We start from the raw sequence: 16336 nt of genomic DNA on the forward strand, positions 1-16336 counted from the left end.
ATCAAGTAATTGAAAGGAAAATTCGAACTTGTTAATCAAGGAACGAGTCAGAATGAGGTGTGCCCGAGTAGGTTTTAAATTCTAAAAAAATGAAAAGTGTTTAGAAATCCATAAAATTTGTCATGATGTCATGATATTATACGGGGAGTCTGTGAAAAAAAATTTACAAGGTTTTGCAAAAGTTGTCAGGTATGTTACTTACGAAATGAAGCATCTCCGAAGAAGTTTTATAGAACTGAGAAGGATTCTTTGAGCTTTTGAGTCAGAGTGATGTTGGAATTGGATTTTCACTTCATATATTTTTATAGACAATACTCATGATGGATTGTCTAATGTTAAATTTTTTGTTTTTTAATCCATTTGATATTTTTTTTGCAACTACAGTATTTAAATCCGTGTAAATTGATTTTGAACTAATAGTGCATAAAATAATGCAATTTTTTCATTGAAGCCTGTTAAATTTTTTGTATACACAATATACAGCATAAATTGGTTGATGTTAAATTTTGATTATTTTTTAGATTCGTTTTGAAATTTTTAATTGTTTTTGGAAATATATAGAAGTAGTTCCTATATGAATTGAAATTTAGCTAATAGTGATTGAAATAATGGAAGATTTTTTTGTTGTAGCCTCAAGTAAGAATTGTTGGTTGAATTTGGTAATAAAATTTCGAATTATATTTAAATAAATTTGTGAAATCAAATTTTGAATTGAAAGGAACTGAATTGTAATTGGAAAACAGAAAATACTTTGCCGAGTGCCCTTGAAATTGGTAATTGTAATTGGTATAGCACTCGGCAAACACATGGAGCCTTTGATCGATGATTTGGTCAAGGCACGGGAAAAAGGGGTTTGGACCTACGACCGAGCGACAAAGACAAATTTCAAAATGTATGTCTGGTACCACTACTCCCTGCATGACCTCCCAGCGTATGGAATATTCTGTGGCTAGTGTACTCATGGAAAGTTCCCATGCCCAACATGTAAGGCAGCTCTGAAGTTCATTTGGTTGAGGAAAGGGGGTAAGTATTCGTCGTTCGACAAACATCGACAATTCCTCCCTACTGACCATCCGTTTAGGCAAGACATTATGAGCTTCACAAAAGGTGTCGTAGTTACAGATTTCGCACCGTAGATAATGACGGGTGTCGCGGTTCATGCTCAGATAGACGCTCTCCGAGAAAATTCCGAAGGTGGTTTTGTGGGATATGGTGAGGAACATGCTTGGACTCAGAAGTCGGGCTTGTGGAGGCTCCCCTATATTGATGACCTCCTCCTTCCACACAACATTGATGTGATGCACACATAAAAAAATTGGGGTGAGTCTCTTTTTGGAACAGTAATGGACACAGATAAGACGAAGGACAACGTTAAGGCTAGAGTGGATCTGGCAATGTTGTGCGATAGACCAAGATACAAAATGAGAACTCTTGGACCCAGAAGACAATGGAAGAAGACACGTGCCGACTTCATCCTAACGAGGGCCCAAAAGAAGGAAGCACTATAGTGGATCCAAAAGTTATAATTTCCCGATGGGTATGCAGCGAATCTGAGGATGGGAGTGAACCTAACTACTATGCGAATCAATGGGCTCAAGAGTCATGACTACCACATATGGATTGAGCGGCTTCTTTCGGTGATGGTTCGAGGATACCTCCCTGATCATGTTTGGCAAGTGTTGGCAGAGTTGAGCAATTTCTTCCGGCAGCTTTGTGCTAAGGAGTTATCTCGGGCCGTAATTGCGGACATGGAAAAATGGCTCCTTTGTTGCTATGTAAGGTTGAGAAGATATTTCCACCCGCCTTCTTCAATCCGATGCTGCATTTGCTTCTACACCTCCCGTATGAGGCACGATTGAGGGGGGGGGGGGCTGTGCAGAATTGTTGGTGCTATTCAATCGAGAGACGTCAGAAGGTTCTTCGAACGAAATGTAAAAATAAATGCAAAATCGAAGCTTTCATTGCAGAGGCATATATTCTCGAGGAGGTGTCAAACTTCACAACTAAATACTATGGTGAGAAGCTTCCAAGCGTGCATAATCCACCCCCTCGTTACAATGCTGGCAATAATGAATCGAGCCTCAGCATTTTCTGAGGGCAACTTGGAAGTGCAAGTGATGCGAGCTACAAGACTCTGAACTATGAAGAGTGGCGCCATATCATGTTTTATTTGTTGACCAATCTTTCCGAGGTGAAGCCATACATAAGGTAAGTTCTCGTCTAACCTGATCACAAGTTTTCATTGTTCAGCCTCCCGCCGCATAGGGTGCATAATCCACTCCCTCAGTTTGATACAGGGAATTTTTTCATCAATTCTGGAGTCGCTCAAGGCCTCCTACCCCGAAGGAATCGGATGCCCTTCTTAAAAATGGCGCGGGAAATTCACAGCCTGATTTCATTTATTGGTTCAAACAGAAGGTAATCTCAATTGCAGAGCCAGCTTTCATTTCTTGGTTCGAATAATATGACGAACGATGGTACTTGCGCTTGCAGGGCCAGATCGATTCATCTATGAGTGCTGAGTTGAGACAGGTTGCCGATGGATTTGGCTATAGTGTCAAGTCATTTAACGGTTATGATGTGAATGGATACCGCTTCCACACAATGGGGTACGAGCAGAGTCGGCCCAATCGAAGAACCACTAATATAGGAGTTTTTACGCCGGGCCAAGATGGGATCGACTATTATGGAAGATTATTAGAAATATATGAACTCCAGTTTTATGGTTCCGTACCACACTACTACAGATCGAGCCATTTGTCCCGGTTCCAAAGGGCCATTTGTCCCGGTTTTGGAACCGGGATTCGGCTGCCGGGACAAAAGCTCCGGAGGCTTTTGTCCCGGGTGGTAGAACCGGGACAAAATGTCCCTCACGCTAAATTTTTTTTGCGTCCTGCGGGATTCGAACCCAAGACCTATTGCCTGGCACATGGCTTCCTTGCCAACTCACCTAAGTAGTACATGTGACTCAGTAAATAATAACTTTCTTTTGAACTATCACGTGGAGGGGCCTTTTGTCCGGGTTGGTAACACCAACCGAGACAAAAGGGTCCTTTAGTCCGGGTTGGTGCCACCAACCGGAACAAAAGGGTCCTTTAGTCCGGGTTGGTGTCACCAACCGGGACAAAAGGGTCACCCTTTAGTCTGGGTTGGTGTTACCAACTGGGACAAAAGGGGGTCCTTTTGTCCCGGTTGGTGCCTCCAACCGGGACAAAAGACCTCTGTCCCCTCCCCCCCCCGCTGGCCTGGCTAGCCGTTGGACCCGGGACAAAAGCCACCTTTTGTCCCGGGCCCAAAGGCAGCCGGGACAAATGGCTTGGAACAAAGGCTTGTTCTGTAGTAGTGCCACTGACTCCTATCATATTCAAATGCCACTGGTTCGATCCTAAATTAACGAGGCATACACCCAAAGTTGGCCTAGTCGAAATTCGACAGGACTCAAAGTTACCAGGCGACGATGTCTACATTGTGACTCAACAAGCCATACAAGTTTATTATCTCTCGTACCCATACCAAACCGACAAACGACTTAAGGGTTGGGATGTTGTGTACAAGATATCGCCACACAGCAAACTACTTGTCCCAAGCAATGAAGACTACAACAATGACAGAGAGTTCTTCCAAGAAGAGGGGCTAGAAGGGAGTTTCGAGATAGACTTAACAGACGTGATCGAAATGGAATTAGACAATGAAAGGGTTGTCCACGAGGCAGAGGTCGGAGATGAGGTCGAAAATGTTCATGACTTGGAATTACTTGAGCGACTGCATTTAGGCAGAGACAGTGAAGACGACATTCCTCCTTCAGATACTGCTAGTTATGTGGATGATAGTGATGATGAGGATTATGATCCAGCGGCTCCCTATCATGACGACTATTTCTAAATCATGTATGATCCGCATTATTTAATACTATGTTAATTTGTACTAATATTCTGTTCATTTGCACCTTTTTCCAATTTTGCTTGTTTATTTTGTATTGTTTTTTATGTATCATCTGCACTATTTATTACTATGTTTATCTTTGCTGATTCATTCACTCATCTTGATTGCAGGTCATTGAATCGAGATGCCAGACGGTGGCAATATATCTTTCCTGAGCTCGTTGTATCGGAGGAAAGGTGGAGAGCATCCTGAGGGGTCCAATGTAGCAGAGGCGTGTGGGAGCCGTGGTGGAGGAGGGAGAGGTACCGGAGGAGGGGGAGGGAGAAGGAGAGGTACTGGAGGAGGTGGGGGAGGAGGAAAGGGGGTGAGGAGGAAGCGGGAGAGGACACCTTCTCTTGTACAGGCGGAGGAGGAGGAGGAGGAGGAGGAGGAGCGGGAGGAGGAGGAGGAGGAGGAGGGGGGTGAGGAGGAGGACGATGAGGAGGGGGGTGAGGAGGAGGGGGACAGCAGGGGAACCGCGGGTGTGGTTACGCGGACCGTCGACACTCCCGCCGCGGCCGATACCTCTAGAGAGAAGGCCGATTATTCGACCCCGCAGGGCCTCGGTAAGTACCTTCAGATGTTATCAATTCTTTTTCATTTGATATGTTCAAAATCACAATACAAACTAATACTTTATCTTGAACACTTTTGTAGGAACTGGATGATTATGTCTAGAGGTGCCCACAACCAGAAGCCCAATGGCATCCTCGGTGCTCTGTGTAGGGAGCACTTTCCTGGGCTCGTGGAGCATGCCGGGGTCAGGGAGTCAGCCTACACGTGGGACCACTACATGGCCGTCGCAGATACAGATGATCGGGAAGGGAGGAACTTCGGCACCAAGGCGAGGCGGGTGGTCGGAGAATTGTGGGTAAGTAACCGTGGCACTACATTGGTCAATATATCGGATGCACTTTAAATTCTTGGAATACTTACTGCAAGTATCGGTCCTATATGCAGGATTTCTACAGGTGCGCTCCAGGTTATAAGGCCAGGGCAAATCAAGTGGCTAACAAAGCCTGCGACAAACTGGTGAAGGACATGCACTACGAGGCGCGCGTTCAGGCCAATGTCCGATACATTGCCGATTACGAGAAAAGGTCGATCAAGAAAGGACCCGCAAGGGAAATCTATCTCAAGCCAGATCAATATGCGAGGGTAAATCAGGAACATCTCTACTCATTTTTTGTGAATTTGAGATTCCAATATGACATACACCTGATTACGTGTAGGTGATCCTGAACTGGTGCGCCGGGAAGGCTGAGTGCTGGGCTATGATGGTCGATAAGTGGATGAGCGAGGAGTGGGCCCGGCAGCACGCCTTATGCCGGGAGCGCCGATTGATGATGCCCGATGCAGCGCACCATCAAGGCAGCCGTAGCCTTCCCGAGTTTCAGGAGGTTTTGGTACGTGAATTCACTTTTTCATTATTTCTAACGCTAAATTCTGCATGCTTACTAATCATCTTGTTTTTTCTTTCAGTCGGCACGACGTGAAGTGCAGCCTTGCAACGAGTTCGTGGCATACATTATGGCTCACATGGGCAAGGCGACGTCCGACGTCGCCTTCGACCCGACGGCTCTGCCCGAGGCCTACAGCAACCCGAACATCCACACCCGCGTGACTTGGTACGCGGAGATAGGAAAGGCGCTCCACGGCGACACATGGGATCCGGCCACCGCACCCCTTTCTGGAGAAGCCATCATGAGGGTGTGAGGAGGGAAGAAGCATGGACGGTACTGGCTCGGCGACAGCGTAGTCGACACGGCCTTTGGTATGGGTTTGTATCCAACTTGTCGGTACTCTATTCGTAATATAGAGTTTATCCATATTTGCTATGTTATATTGATAGTTTATCAATCCATGCTATTCTTATTCATGAGTTATATGAAACATGTGGTTTGGCTAGATGATATGGGTAAGGATATCAATTTGTTGTGCTTTTGGGCTTGCTATAGATCTTTACTTATCCATCCGAAGGGTGGGAGAACTGGAGAAGCTAGGGTGGTGACCTCATACACGGGCGTGGTGCTCGGGTATGTGGGTTCTTCAGATATGAAGGTGCCCCATGGAGTGGCTGGGGTAAGCAGCAGGTGGTGACAGCCCTGTCCATCCGACATGCTTCGGCAGGTCTTGCAAAGTCCCCGACATCGGGTATTGTGTAGGAGTTTTGAAAGATGTAACACTGCTAGTTGGACCTAGCTCAGGACATTCTCCCCAAAATCTCTTATCCTAGCTCTTATAGCCCTGACCACGTGTGTGTATAGCCCTTGCTAACATGAATAGGTGCCTTAGGACCTTGTTCTTTGCCTATACTCTGGCTAACCATAGTGTTATTCTTTTATTCCTTTTTTCTTCTTTTATTCTTGAGAGTTGGCTAAGTGAAATGCTTTGATATTGTACCAAGTAAAATACCTTTATCATATTCCATCCTTTGAGAAAATATAAATAACGATACCTGAATACTCTCCAGGTGAAATGCTACATAATATATCTGTGCACTTACAAATCCTTCTATAAGCGTTAAGACATACTGGCATAGGCATTTCCTAGCGCCATTGCTATGGAGTAACAATCCTAGCGATGACGTTAAGAAATGCCAGTAGTCATAGAAGCAAAAATGGTTCGGTGACATTTTTGAATGTTTCATCACTGTAGCGCAAACTTGACGTGGCTTCTATAACAAACTGAAATTCGTCACAGAACTTCCTTCATGATGAATGGCCTTTAAAATGATGAAATTCATTCGTTACCGAAGCTACGATTACCACTAGTGAAATGTATATGCATATTTTGTTTAGTTTGAATTAGTTTTGTTTAAGGTTATTGTCGTTGTATTTAGGGCGTGTTTGGCAGCACTCCAACTCCAAAAAAACAGCTCCACTCCACCAACTCCATATTTTTTGCTGCTCCACTCCACCAACTCCAGGAAAACAAGGAGTTGTTCAACGTGTTTGGTTGATTGGCTGACTCCAGCTCTAGAAAAAGGAGGAATTATGAGGAATAGTCCTTTTTGCCCTTCATTTTTTTCACGCGCCACACTGCCTCGCTACAGTATTTTGCTACAATGCCGAAAATGCAACATTCACTGAAACCGTTCACATACAAAATGAGAATAATAAATTTTGTGGACTACTTCCAAGCAAAAGAAGCTGCAACACGTTTGTTGGCTTGCATAGCTTTACCTGTAGAGGCCACTCCATGGCCATCTCCTCGTGCACCCTGGGTGCTTTGGGCAGTTCCTGTGGCCACCAGGGCCAAGGCCGTGGCCTGCCATGCCAGGCACCCATCGGCCCGTGCCAGGAGGTAAGGGCGCCCCTCGGCCACGACCGGCGCTAGGTCCAGAACTGCGCCCTACTTGGTGGCCACGGGAGCGCCCAGCGACCTGGGTGCCCTCGACGGCCCTAGGGTCGGCCGGTGCCGGCAGGAGGAAGGGCGCCCGGACCCCAATGAAGGAGACAAGGTCTCCGTAATGGAGTTATGGAGATATGCAGTGAGGGGATGAAAAATTGAAGGGGATTTGAAGGAATTAGGGCACAATACCTATACTGAAAGGAAGATCATCTTCTTGGGGATCCATTCCGTATGAGAGATGAGGCCGCCGGCGTCGAACCTTGGAGGGCGTGCCCCTAGGGTTTGGGCAGCTGTGAGAGAGGCGAGGACAGGAGATGGAGAGGCGCACGCCGCACGGAGGGGGAGGCGCTCGGTTCTTTTTTTTTTCTTATGAAACAGTATGTTGTGTAAAGAGTGGCAGTGGTGGGTAATTTTATCTCAACTCTACGTGGATGTTCATAACATGTGTTTTTGAAGCACCTCTTGAGGAGCTCTAGAAAAAACCTAGAGTTCACCACCAACTCCACGTTTTTTTGGAGTTGGAGTTGTTGGAGCTATACGCGTTTGACATGACACTTTGGTGGAGTTGCTGGAGTTCTTGGAGTGGAGCTCTCCCAAACACCCCCTTAATAACACACTCACACTCACACACACACAAGCACATGCACACTCTAAAAAAATCAAAATAAAAAATATTTTATAAACTGAAATATGCTTGCCATATTTTTTTCTAGTTCTATAAATCGCAATAGCCTTAGGGAATAAATTTCACATTTTCCTGATGTATTTTTCTATTTTTATAACTTAAATGAAAATTTATATTTTTTTTAAAAAATTCAAGGGGGGGTGGTGCCCCTCCATCTTGATGTAATTTCTAGATGGCGTCAGTGTTAGTTGGATAGATGCACTCAGAAACAACAGTCCCTTACACTTGAACTACCAAACATCTCCATCTTCATTTCTTGTATTCAACCCATCTTCAAAGGATCAATAGATTTTGCACGAAATTTGTCAGAATATCAGGCCATGTCACTGAAATCTGACGCGTTCAGAGTTTGAAACTTTTCCATTTTCATTATTCATACTTTGTGACTCAATTTAAATATGTTATTCTAACTTTCCTGGATTTCAAATAGCATTAGCGTATTATTTATGCATCCCTTTACACTCTGGCGCATTTGGAATCCGGACTTTCTACACAAAGTTTGCTTAAACTCTGAGCCAAAGTTTGGCTTATAACACTGCAGAACCAACATATAGCCTTTTTTCAATTTTATCTCCAAATCAACATTTTTATCCAAATTTATCTATTTAAACCATGCCCAAGTCCATAACTCATGCTGTGACTTTGCCTTGGGCCGAAACTTTCTTGTTTAAACAAATTTCAAATTAGAAGCTCTCCAGAAGGGCTAATCGCTTATATTTCACACTTCAATAAACATGTCCAAATTCAAATCTTTTGAATAAGATTTGAATCTATTTTACCCAGTTGGATTTATCTTGATCTTATCCACTTATTTGCACTCTTTATTGTCACTTGTCTTCTCAAACTTTCAAAATCTCCTTTTGACCAAATTTTGCTCAAATTTGACCTCGTTATCACTTGTAGTGTAGCTCTCTTGCTCAAATGATGTCCAGCTTTAAACTGGGGTTATTTGAGATTAATCATTTCCAAATCCTTAAGGCGTTTCACATTGTTTCACTGGGTACTTTTTCTTTGCGAATACGGATATGGTCGAATATTTCCACATTTATTTCAAATATGGATGTGGAATCATATAGAGGAAAGTACTGACAATCGGACCTAGATATATCCGTGCAGTGTCCATATAAAAATAAAATACCAAATACAGAAGAGGAGAGCGGAGGGAGACAAGGGTGGGCTGCTCCCGTGATAGCGTTTATGCGAGAAGGGAAGATGCCACGGAAGAAGGAAGACATGAGTAGAAAGAAAAAGGACCCGTCTATTGCTTACTTGGGTGATTTGGAGTTTATAATCACTCAAGTGATTTCAGCAGTGAAATCACACAAATGAACAAAGTGAAAAAGTCGAGTGAAACAAAGACATCCGTCACTCCAATTTTATAACCATCAAATCAAAATCCAGTTATAGAAAAAAGGCTGACAACATATAGTAACCATCAGATCTTAATGAAATGCAAACAAATGACAAAATAAAAAGAAAAACAGAAACTGACGTAGAAGAAATGCATACGAACAATATGCAAATGAACAAAAAAACAAAGTTACCCAAAATTTATCTATGGAATACAAAGAACAGAAGTTTGAGGATGCTCTAAAACCCCACAAATGCCAAATACAAATGACAAAAAAATTACAGCAACACCTTACATAAATGACAGTCCAAACTACACTGAAAGTTTAATATGTTTGAGCTGTAACTTGAAATATTTGTTCATAATTAAGGTACGGATTAGAGATATAAAAATATAGAGCAAACAACTGTGGAGAAAAAGGGAAACACAAATTTTAACATACACAAATGCTCTCAAAAAATTTTATATGGATTACAAACAACAGAAGTTTGAGGGTGCCTTTGAAACCCCACAAATGCCAAATGGCAAATACCAAAAAAAGGCAAAAAAAAAAAGAAATTACAACAAGAACTCAAATAAATGACAGTGCACAGTACACTGAAAATTTAAGATGTTTCAACTGTAACTATAAATACTTGTTCTTAATTATGGTTATTAAAAAATTCTAGAAGCAAAGGGCATACCTAAACGAACATCAAGGCAGCAGGTAATAACAAGAGCTCACTCAGAGGGGGGGTGGGGGGCAGCCAGCGGTTTGCGGCAGCAAGCTGAGAGGGGGGGGGGGAGTGTGAGAGAGGGAGAGTGTGAGAGACGGCTAGCATGCAGTGCGTGTGGCGACAAGCTCGAGAGAGGGGGGGAGAGTGTGAGAGAGGGAGAGTGTGAGAGACGGCTAGCATGCAGTGCGTGCGGCGACAAGGTCGAGAGAGAGAGGGAGAGAGGGGATGGAGAGAGAAGCAGCGGAGGACAAGCAGAGGACAAGGAGTCATCACTCGGAGGCTCGCCAAGCTCCTACATCGCAAGCGCAGCCCGTCGGGGCGGGGGTGGTGTATTCCGTCGCCGGGGACGAGTCCGGCGGTTCGCCACGAAGAAGAAGGGGGCGGCATACATGCGCCATCTTCAAGCCGAAATCAATTCATGAAACCACAAATCTAGGTCTCAAATCAACGGAAAAACGCCCAAATCGAAGCACAACCACGAGCACAAGCAAATAGAACCGCGAAATAGATTCAAAGGAATCAATCTAAGCGGGGACAAAAGATTGGGATGGCACCTAGAATCGCCGTACCTCGATGAGAAGAAATGGGGAAAGCGGAAAGCAAGCTGCCGCTGCGAGGACGCAGGGAGATAAAAATCTCGGCGCGGAGCCCAAAAATACAAACAGTACAGCCAGCACCACATGTCAGAGGTGGAGAAAAAAGCAGTGCCGGAGTGATCGGAGAGGTGTGCAAGAAGCATCAGATGGTCACAGATTCGAGTGAGAAAGAGTCACAGATCACACGAGTGAGATATAGCTTTTCCTAAGAAAAATGGAGACTCGTCGATCATATCTTCTACGGGGCAGTTAGGTCGGGTGGTTGATTGCAATCGGTAGATCTCTTCAGAATACGGTTTCGTAAAATATATTTATTTTATACAATAAATACAGAAATTATAGTATGTTTTCAATGTGTTGATACTTATTAAAACGACACTAATTTGCGCCATATCGAGCCCTACTATCCGCGTGTTTGTTTCCACGCGTTTTCGAGCTTTGACCGATCTACTAAACACTAGTCAGAAACTCTAACCTACCACGTCGCTCAATAACTTATACTGACTAATTACGATGACTGGCCCAGAACTGTTTTGGTTTCCACGGGGGGAAATTGTCAAGCATTCTGCAGTGGAAACCAGAAAGCAACAAATTTGACCGCCGCAACCGAATCCAGAGGGTTCCCCCTGTTTCCTCTCCCACCGCCGCCACCCGCTGCGCACCGGCGCCGGCGACCTCACCGCCGGCCGGCGAGGGGCACGACGAACCAGGACTCTCCTTCCACCCGAGTTTCGTTTCCCTCTCTCTCTCCGGGAGGTGTCGTGTCAGTGCCGCCCTCTACTCTACTGGCACGGTTCGTCTGGCGAGGAGAGTAGATCCACCCGGCCGCACCTGGATCGATCTCTTCGTTTGCTGGTGAGCGACCTTGACTGGCTTGAACAAACTGTTCTAGGATTTCCCTTTTGTTCTGGGGGATCCTCCATCGATCGAATCTGATTCGTTTATCCATGATTCAATTAGGTTCACTCTCTTCCTCAGGAATTTGAGGGGTTGAGCTAAACCCCAATCCATGCCCAGCAGTCACTCCGCCCCTGCAAGGTTTCTCTAGGATTTTGCAGAAACAGCCATGTGGAGGCTCAAGCATTTCACCCCCAAGGAACAGCCTAGTGGCCTCGAGGGCCGCACCATCGACGTCGGCAATGTCAAGGTGCACGTCCGGGAGGCCATTGCTGAGGGCGGGTTTTCGTGCGTGTACGCCGCCCGGGACATGGTCAACCCCGCGAAGCAGTACGCGCTCAAGCACGTGATCGTGCAGGACGAGGAGTCACTGGAGCTGGTCCAGAAGGAGATCACGGTCATGAGGTCGCTCAAGGGGCACCCCAATGTGGTCACGCTGGTCGCGCACGCGATACTTGATATGGGCCGGGCAAGAGAGGCACTGCTAGTGATGGAGTTCTGCGACAAGTCGCTGGTTTCTGTGTTGGATGACAGGGGGGCAGCCTACTTTGATGAGGAGAAGGTGGCACTGATCTTCCGAGATGTTTGCAATGCTGTCTTCGCGATGCACTGCCAGACGCCGCCTCTTGCGCACAGGTGATTCCGCTATCCATCATGCGGATTGGATTGGAGTTCCTCTATATAATATTTCGGCAAGCAGTACTCTGTTTTGCATACATGGCTGACTCTTTTTTCTGTGCTTGTCTTTCCATGTAGTTATGTGCTTGTTGAACAGCATTGATGTAACTATCTGACAAGTGAAAATAGCATAATAGTCATATGGCAGTTGGTCTATTGTATCAGTGAACATATCACAACATTATGTCACAATATTATTCTACTGTATATGAAGTAGAACAAGGTGTGGAGCTGCAGTTGGATCAACTTGTTTTGTTTAATAGCCAGCTTGCACACTAATAATAACAATACCAGAAGTATTTTTTTTTGTGTGTGATGGCTTATTATACTTTTTATTATTGTGCTGTCCAATTTAGTTTTTATACATTCGTTTGGTTGCTTGCCATCTAAGGCATTCAAGACTAGTAGTTGTAGCTTTCTATCTATAGTTCACCGTACCTGTATGAAGCTTCTAGGTGACTTTTATTTCAGATATATTACAGAAAACATAATTTATGTGCAGGGACCTAAAGGCTGAAAATGTTCTTCTTGGTGCTGATGGGGCCTGGAAACTATGTGATTTTGGTAGTGTGTCGACAAATCATAAATGCTTTGACAAACCTGAGGAGATGGGCATCGAAGAGGATAACATTAGGAAGCACACCACTCCTGCATATAGAGCTCCTGAGGTTTATATTGAAAATTCGTATTTTGAACCCTTGCTCAGCCTGTTCCACTCATTTACTTACTGTATGCTTGTTTACTGGCTCCAGATGTGGGACTTGTACAGGAGGGAGGTTATCAGTGAGAAAGTAGATATATGGGTAAATCATATCTTCAGTTATTATTACATTCTTGTTTTATGTAATTGTAATCCCATATTATCTATTGTATTATTGGATTGCCATTATTTTTTATCTGATTAATTATTAATATTGGGACTAGTTAAGGTGGTATTTGTCGTGTTTTGCAGGCTCTTGGATGCCTCTTGTATAGAATCTGCTACTTCAAATCAGCATTTGATGGCGAATCAAAGCTTCAGATACTTAACGGGAATTACCGTATCCCAGAATTGCCAAAGTACAGTTCTTCCATTACAACTCTGATCAAAGACATGCTTAATTCTTCTCCAGATGTCAGACCGGACATTACACAGGCAAGGGCTTTGCTTGATTGGCCATACACTTCCATGAATTTAGGTTAGTATTAATTAGTGCATACAGGGATGAAACTGAAATGTAAGAGGTCTTGTGTTTCTCTGTTGTTGATTAATGTTTTGTTATAGGTGTGGTTCCGTGTTAATGAGTTACTTCCATTGGAGCTGCAAAAGGATTTACCTGATGGATCCCCATCTGGGTCAGCATTTGAGTCTCATACTGCTATTGATGAAGGTTTGCTTACTAGCATGTTGTCCTTTTGGAGAAAATAAGCTGCGGTCTACTTGATTACCATTATTTTTTAATTGATTTATCTACAATTGATTTTTTAATTGATTTATCTACATAATGATCAGGAAGCCAAAGGGTGCTTAGCCTAGTGGTTAAGACACTCGAGCGGCACTCCACAGGTCCTGAGTTCGAATCCCCGTGGGAGCGAATTTCAGGCTGTGGTTAAAAAAATCCTCTCGCCGGTATGGCCCAGGCAATTCCCAGGGGTTACGGTTCCCAGTGTCAGGGCGGGGCTGGGGTTCGGGGATTTTCTCGGTTGGGGAAGTCGAGGCTTCTTCTTAGCGGTGGGGCGGTCTTTCCCCACCCGGCCGAGTTTTACATAATGATCAGGAACCTTAAGAAATGCTGTAGCATGAAATCTCAAATGTACTTTCATGTAAACCAAAAACCATCTGATTTGTTAATTGCTCACTCTTTTCTTTTTTTTTTAATTCTCAATTTTTCTTTTGCCTGAACCTAAAATTATTTGTTGCAGCACCAAGGAAAGCATCTCAAAGGAGTGCTGCTTTATCATCAAGAGAAGACCTGAGGAGTACCTCTCCTAGTCATTTTTCCAACCTGATGCCACAAGATCCTCCGAAAGCTATGGAGAACAGGGGTCCTATGGGTGCATTCTGGTCAACTCAACATGCTCAGGAGCTAGCTTTTGCTGATGACAAGGAACCAGCTTTTGATCAAGAGCCCATTAGCCAAGTCACCTCAAAACAATCACAGGCTAAGAACCAGAGCACAGCAGTTCATATTTCATCTCGGAAATCCTTGTCTGCATCAGTTGATAGTTCTCCTGGAGATTTTGAGATTAGGTTTTCTGCAAATGGCTCGGAGTCTGGGTTAGAGAAAACCAAAGCAGAAAAAACAGAAAATAAAGCCAGCATACAACCTACGGCCTTCAACTCCTTCGTGGCAGACTTTGATAACATCAAAATGAACTCACAAAACAATGCTGACAATGTAAACTTGCTTAGCAAGTTGAAAGAATGTCGACTGGAAGCAGAAGTTACTTTACTGAAGGAACAATTAAAGATAGCAAACCTGGAGAAGGAAGAAATTTCATTGAAGTTTGATAAGTTGTCTGCCATTTGTTCCTCTCAGAGGCGAGAGATACAAGAGCTTAAGCAAGCCCTAGCTACTGCTTCTGTTACGCTGCCTGCTAAGCAGTTCAGAGAAAATTCGAAGATTGAACTCTCCCCACCCAGCACAAGCCTTGATACTCCGGTATGACTACTGCTATGTGCCTGAATTCCCCTCTAGTTAATCATTTCCATGTTCCAATTACCTGTTCTAGGTCCAGCTAACTAGCGAAAACTTGAAATCTAGGATAGATTTCAAATTGGCTGGCTTGGTCATGTCTCCAAAGTGTTTGGATTTAGTTATAGAGGGTGTGTGTTAGTTGATGCCCTAATCCTTATAGAGGGTGTGTGCTAGTTGGTGCCCTAATCCTGACCCACCATTCCTTCCTACCAATGGTTAGGATTAGCCCATCCATATTCATCCTACCTCCCCTATCGTTAAATCTAAAGTGATTTAGGGTGTGTGCTAGTTAGTGGGCTAATCCCAACCTTCCATTCTTTCCTATCAATGGCTAGGATTAGCCTATCCGCACCCGAATATTCATCCTACCGTGCATATCCCTAAATCTAAATGATGTAAGGTTTAAATTACCATAGTTTAGCCACTTTTCCTATTTGACATTTTTTTAGATTGATTCATTGTGTATAGACTGAATATCATCTTTGATTTTGATATGTATCAGAATGCTAATATATTATTATTTTTGCTTTCACAGCCGAGGGAGAAGATTGAAGGAACCCCTCCAGAGCTCCGGCAAGGCCTGTTTACATCAAGACCAGGGACACCGAGCCCTGACCCAAAACCATGGTCAACTTTTCCTGAAGAGCTAAAACCTCAAGCAGCTGTGAAGGGTGCCCACCCCAGGTCAGTCCGAACTCTGCGGGCATCAAACAGCAACAAAGCCAGCTCACTTGGACAGTCGAATGTAAGTTCTAGCACCGATCCATTTGCCTTTGGTCAAGATAGCTTTAAGGTTGCTCCTTCGGGAACTGGACTTCCCAAGTTATCAAACATGGGGAGTACTGCTCAGCTCCTCAATAATCAGAATTCTGAAGAAAAGAAAGATGGATGGTACCAACCAGCTGGATGGACTGGGTTTTGATTGTGCTACAATTTACAGTGATACTATATGCCAAAAGAGTCAAGAGTACATATGGTCTTGGTGGTGTGGCAGACTGAAAAGCCACCGAGGAATGCCTGAGCTTATGTAGGTATGTGTGGCAATGCTTTTGTACAATTATTCTGGTGCTGATCTTGCATAATGATGCATGCAGTTGTAACTTTACTGCGAATGTAAGTTGTAACTTGCAAATAATTGCTAGATGTTAGAAATAGGAAGATCTTTTTTTTGTTCAGTAGATGAGCCTGTTGTGTCGTGTCCATGCATGGTCATGTCAATATCTACAATGAATTTTTGGACACATGCTATATAGATATAGTTATCTGTTACCATGTCAAGAATAAAAGGTCACCATTTACTGGTAAATAAATTGCCACAATATACTCACTTTGTTTGATCCTAGGTGTTTTTGGTGTTGAGGCACACAAGTAAGAATCCTTGTGAATTCATTGTGGTACATTTATATTTTTGAATTATATTTTTGAATTGACTTGTTCTATGATATAACTTGTGTTGAAGA

At 43.9% G+C, this 16336-nt stretch overlaps 1 protein-coding gene across 2 annotated transcripts; it reads left to right on the forward strand.

Annotated features, from left to right (window-relative positions):
* The first annotated feature begins 11168 nt into the window (after positions 1-11168).
* Positions 11169-16213, forward strand: LOC120674315 (AP2-associated protein kinase 1-like). 2 transcript variants are annotated; one of them, XM_039955497.1, is made up of 8 exons: positions 11169-11478; positions 11602-12156; positions 12701-12866; positions 12951-13001; positions 13151-13333; positions 13463-13568; positions 14101-14840; positions 15412-16213. In XM_039955497.1, the coding sequence occupies exons 2-8, from the start codon at positions 11690-11692 to the stop codon at positions 15796-15798; spliced, it is 2100 nt and encodes a 699-aa protein (XP_039811431.1). In that variant the 5' UTR covers positions 11169-11478; positions 11602-11689; the 3' UTR covers positions 15799-16213. The 2 variants fall into 2 exon arrangements, with proteins under 2 accessions (XP_039811431.1, XP_039811424.1); XM_039955490.1 differs by having other exon boundaries at positions 11200-11478; positions 11584-12156.
* The last annotated feature ends 123 nt before the right edge of the window (positions 16214-16336 follow it).

Source organism: Panicum virgatum, chromosome 2K (assembly GCF_016808335.1).
Source record: "Panicum virgatum strain AP13 chromosome 2K, P.virgatum_v5, whole genome shotgun sequence".
Taxonomy (NCBI): domain Eukaryota; kingdom Viridiplantae; phylum Streptophyta; class Magnoliopsida; order Poales; family Poaceae; genus Panicum; species Panicum virgatum.

Coding starts and splice junctions, on each gene's coding strand:
- LOC120674315 (XM_039955497.1), top strand. CDS start 11,690: ATGTGGAGGCTCAAGCATTTCACCCCCAAGGAACAGCCTAGTGGCCTC. Junction 12,157..12,700: donor ACGCCGCCTCTTGCGCACAG/GTGATTCCGCTA, acceptor ATTTATGTGCAG/GGACCTAAAGGCTGAAAATG. Junction 13,002..13,150: donor GTGAGAAAGTAGATATATGG/GTAAATCATATC, acceptor CGTGTTTTGCAG/GCTCTTGGATGCCTCTTGTA.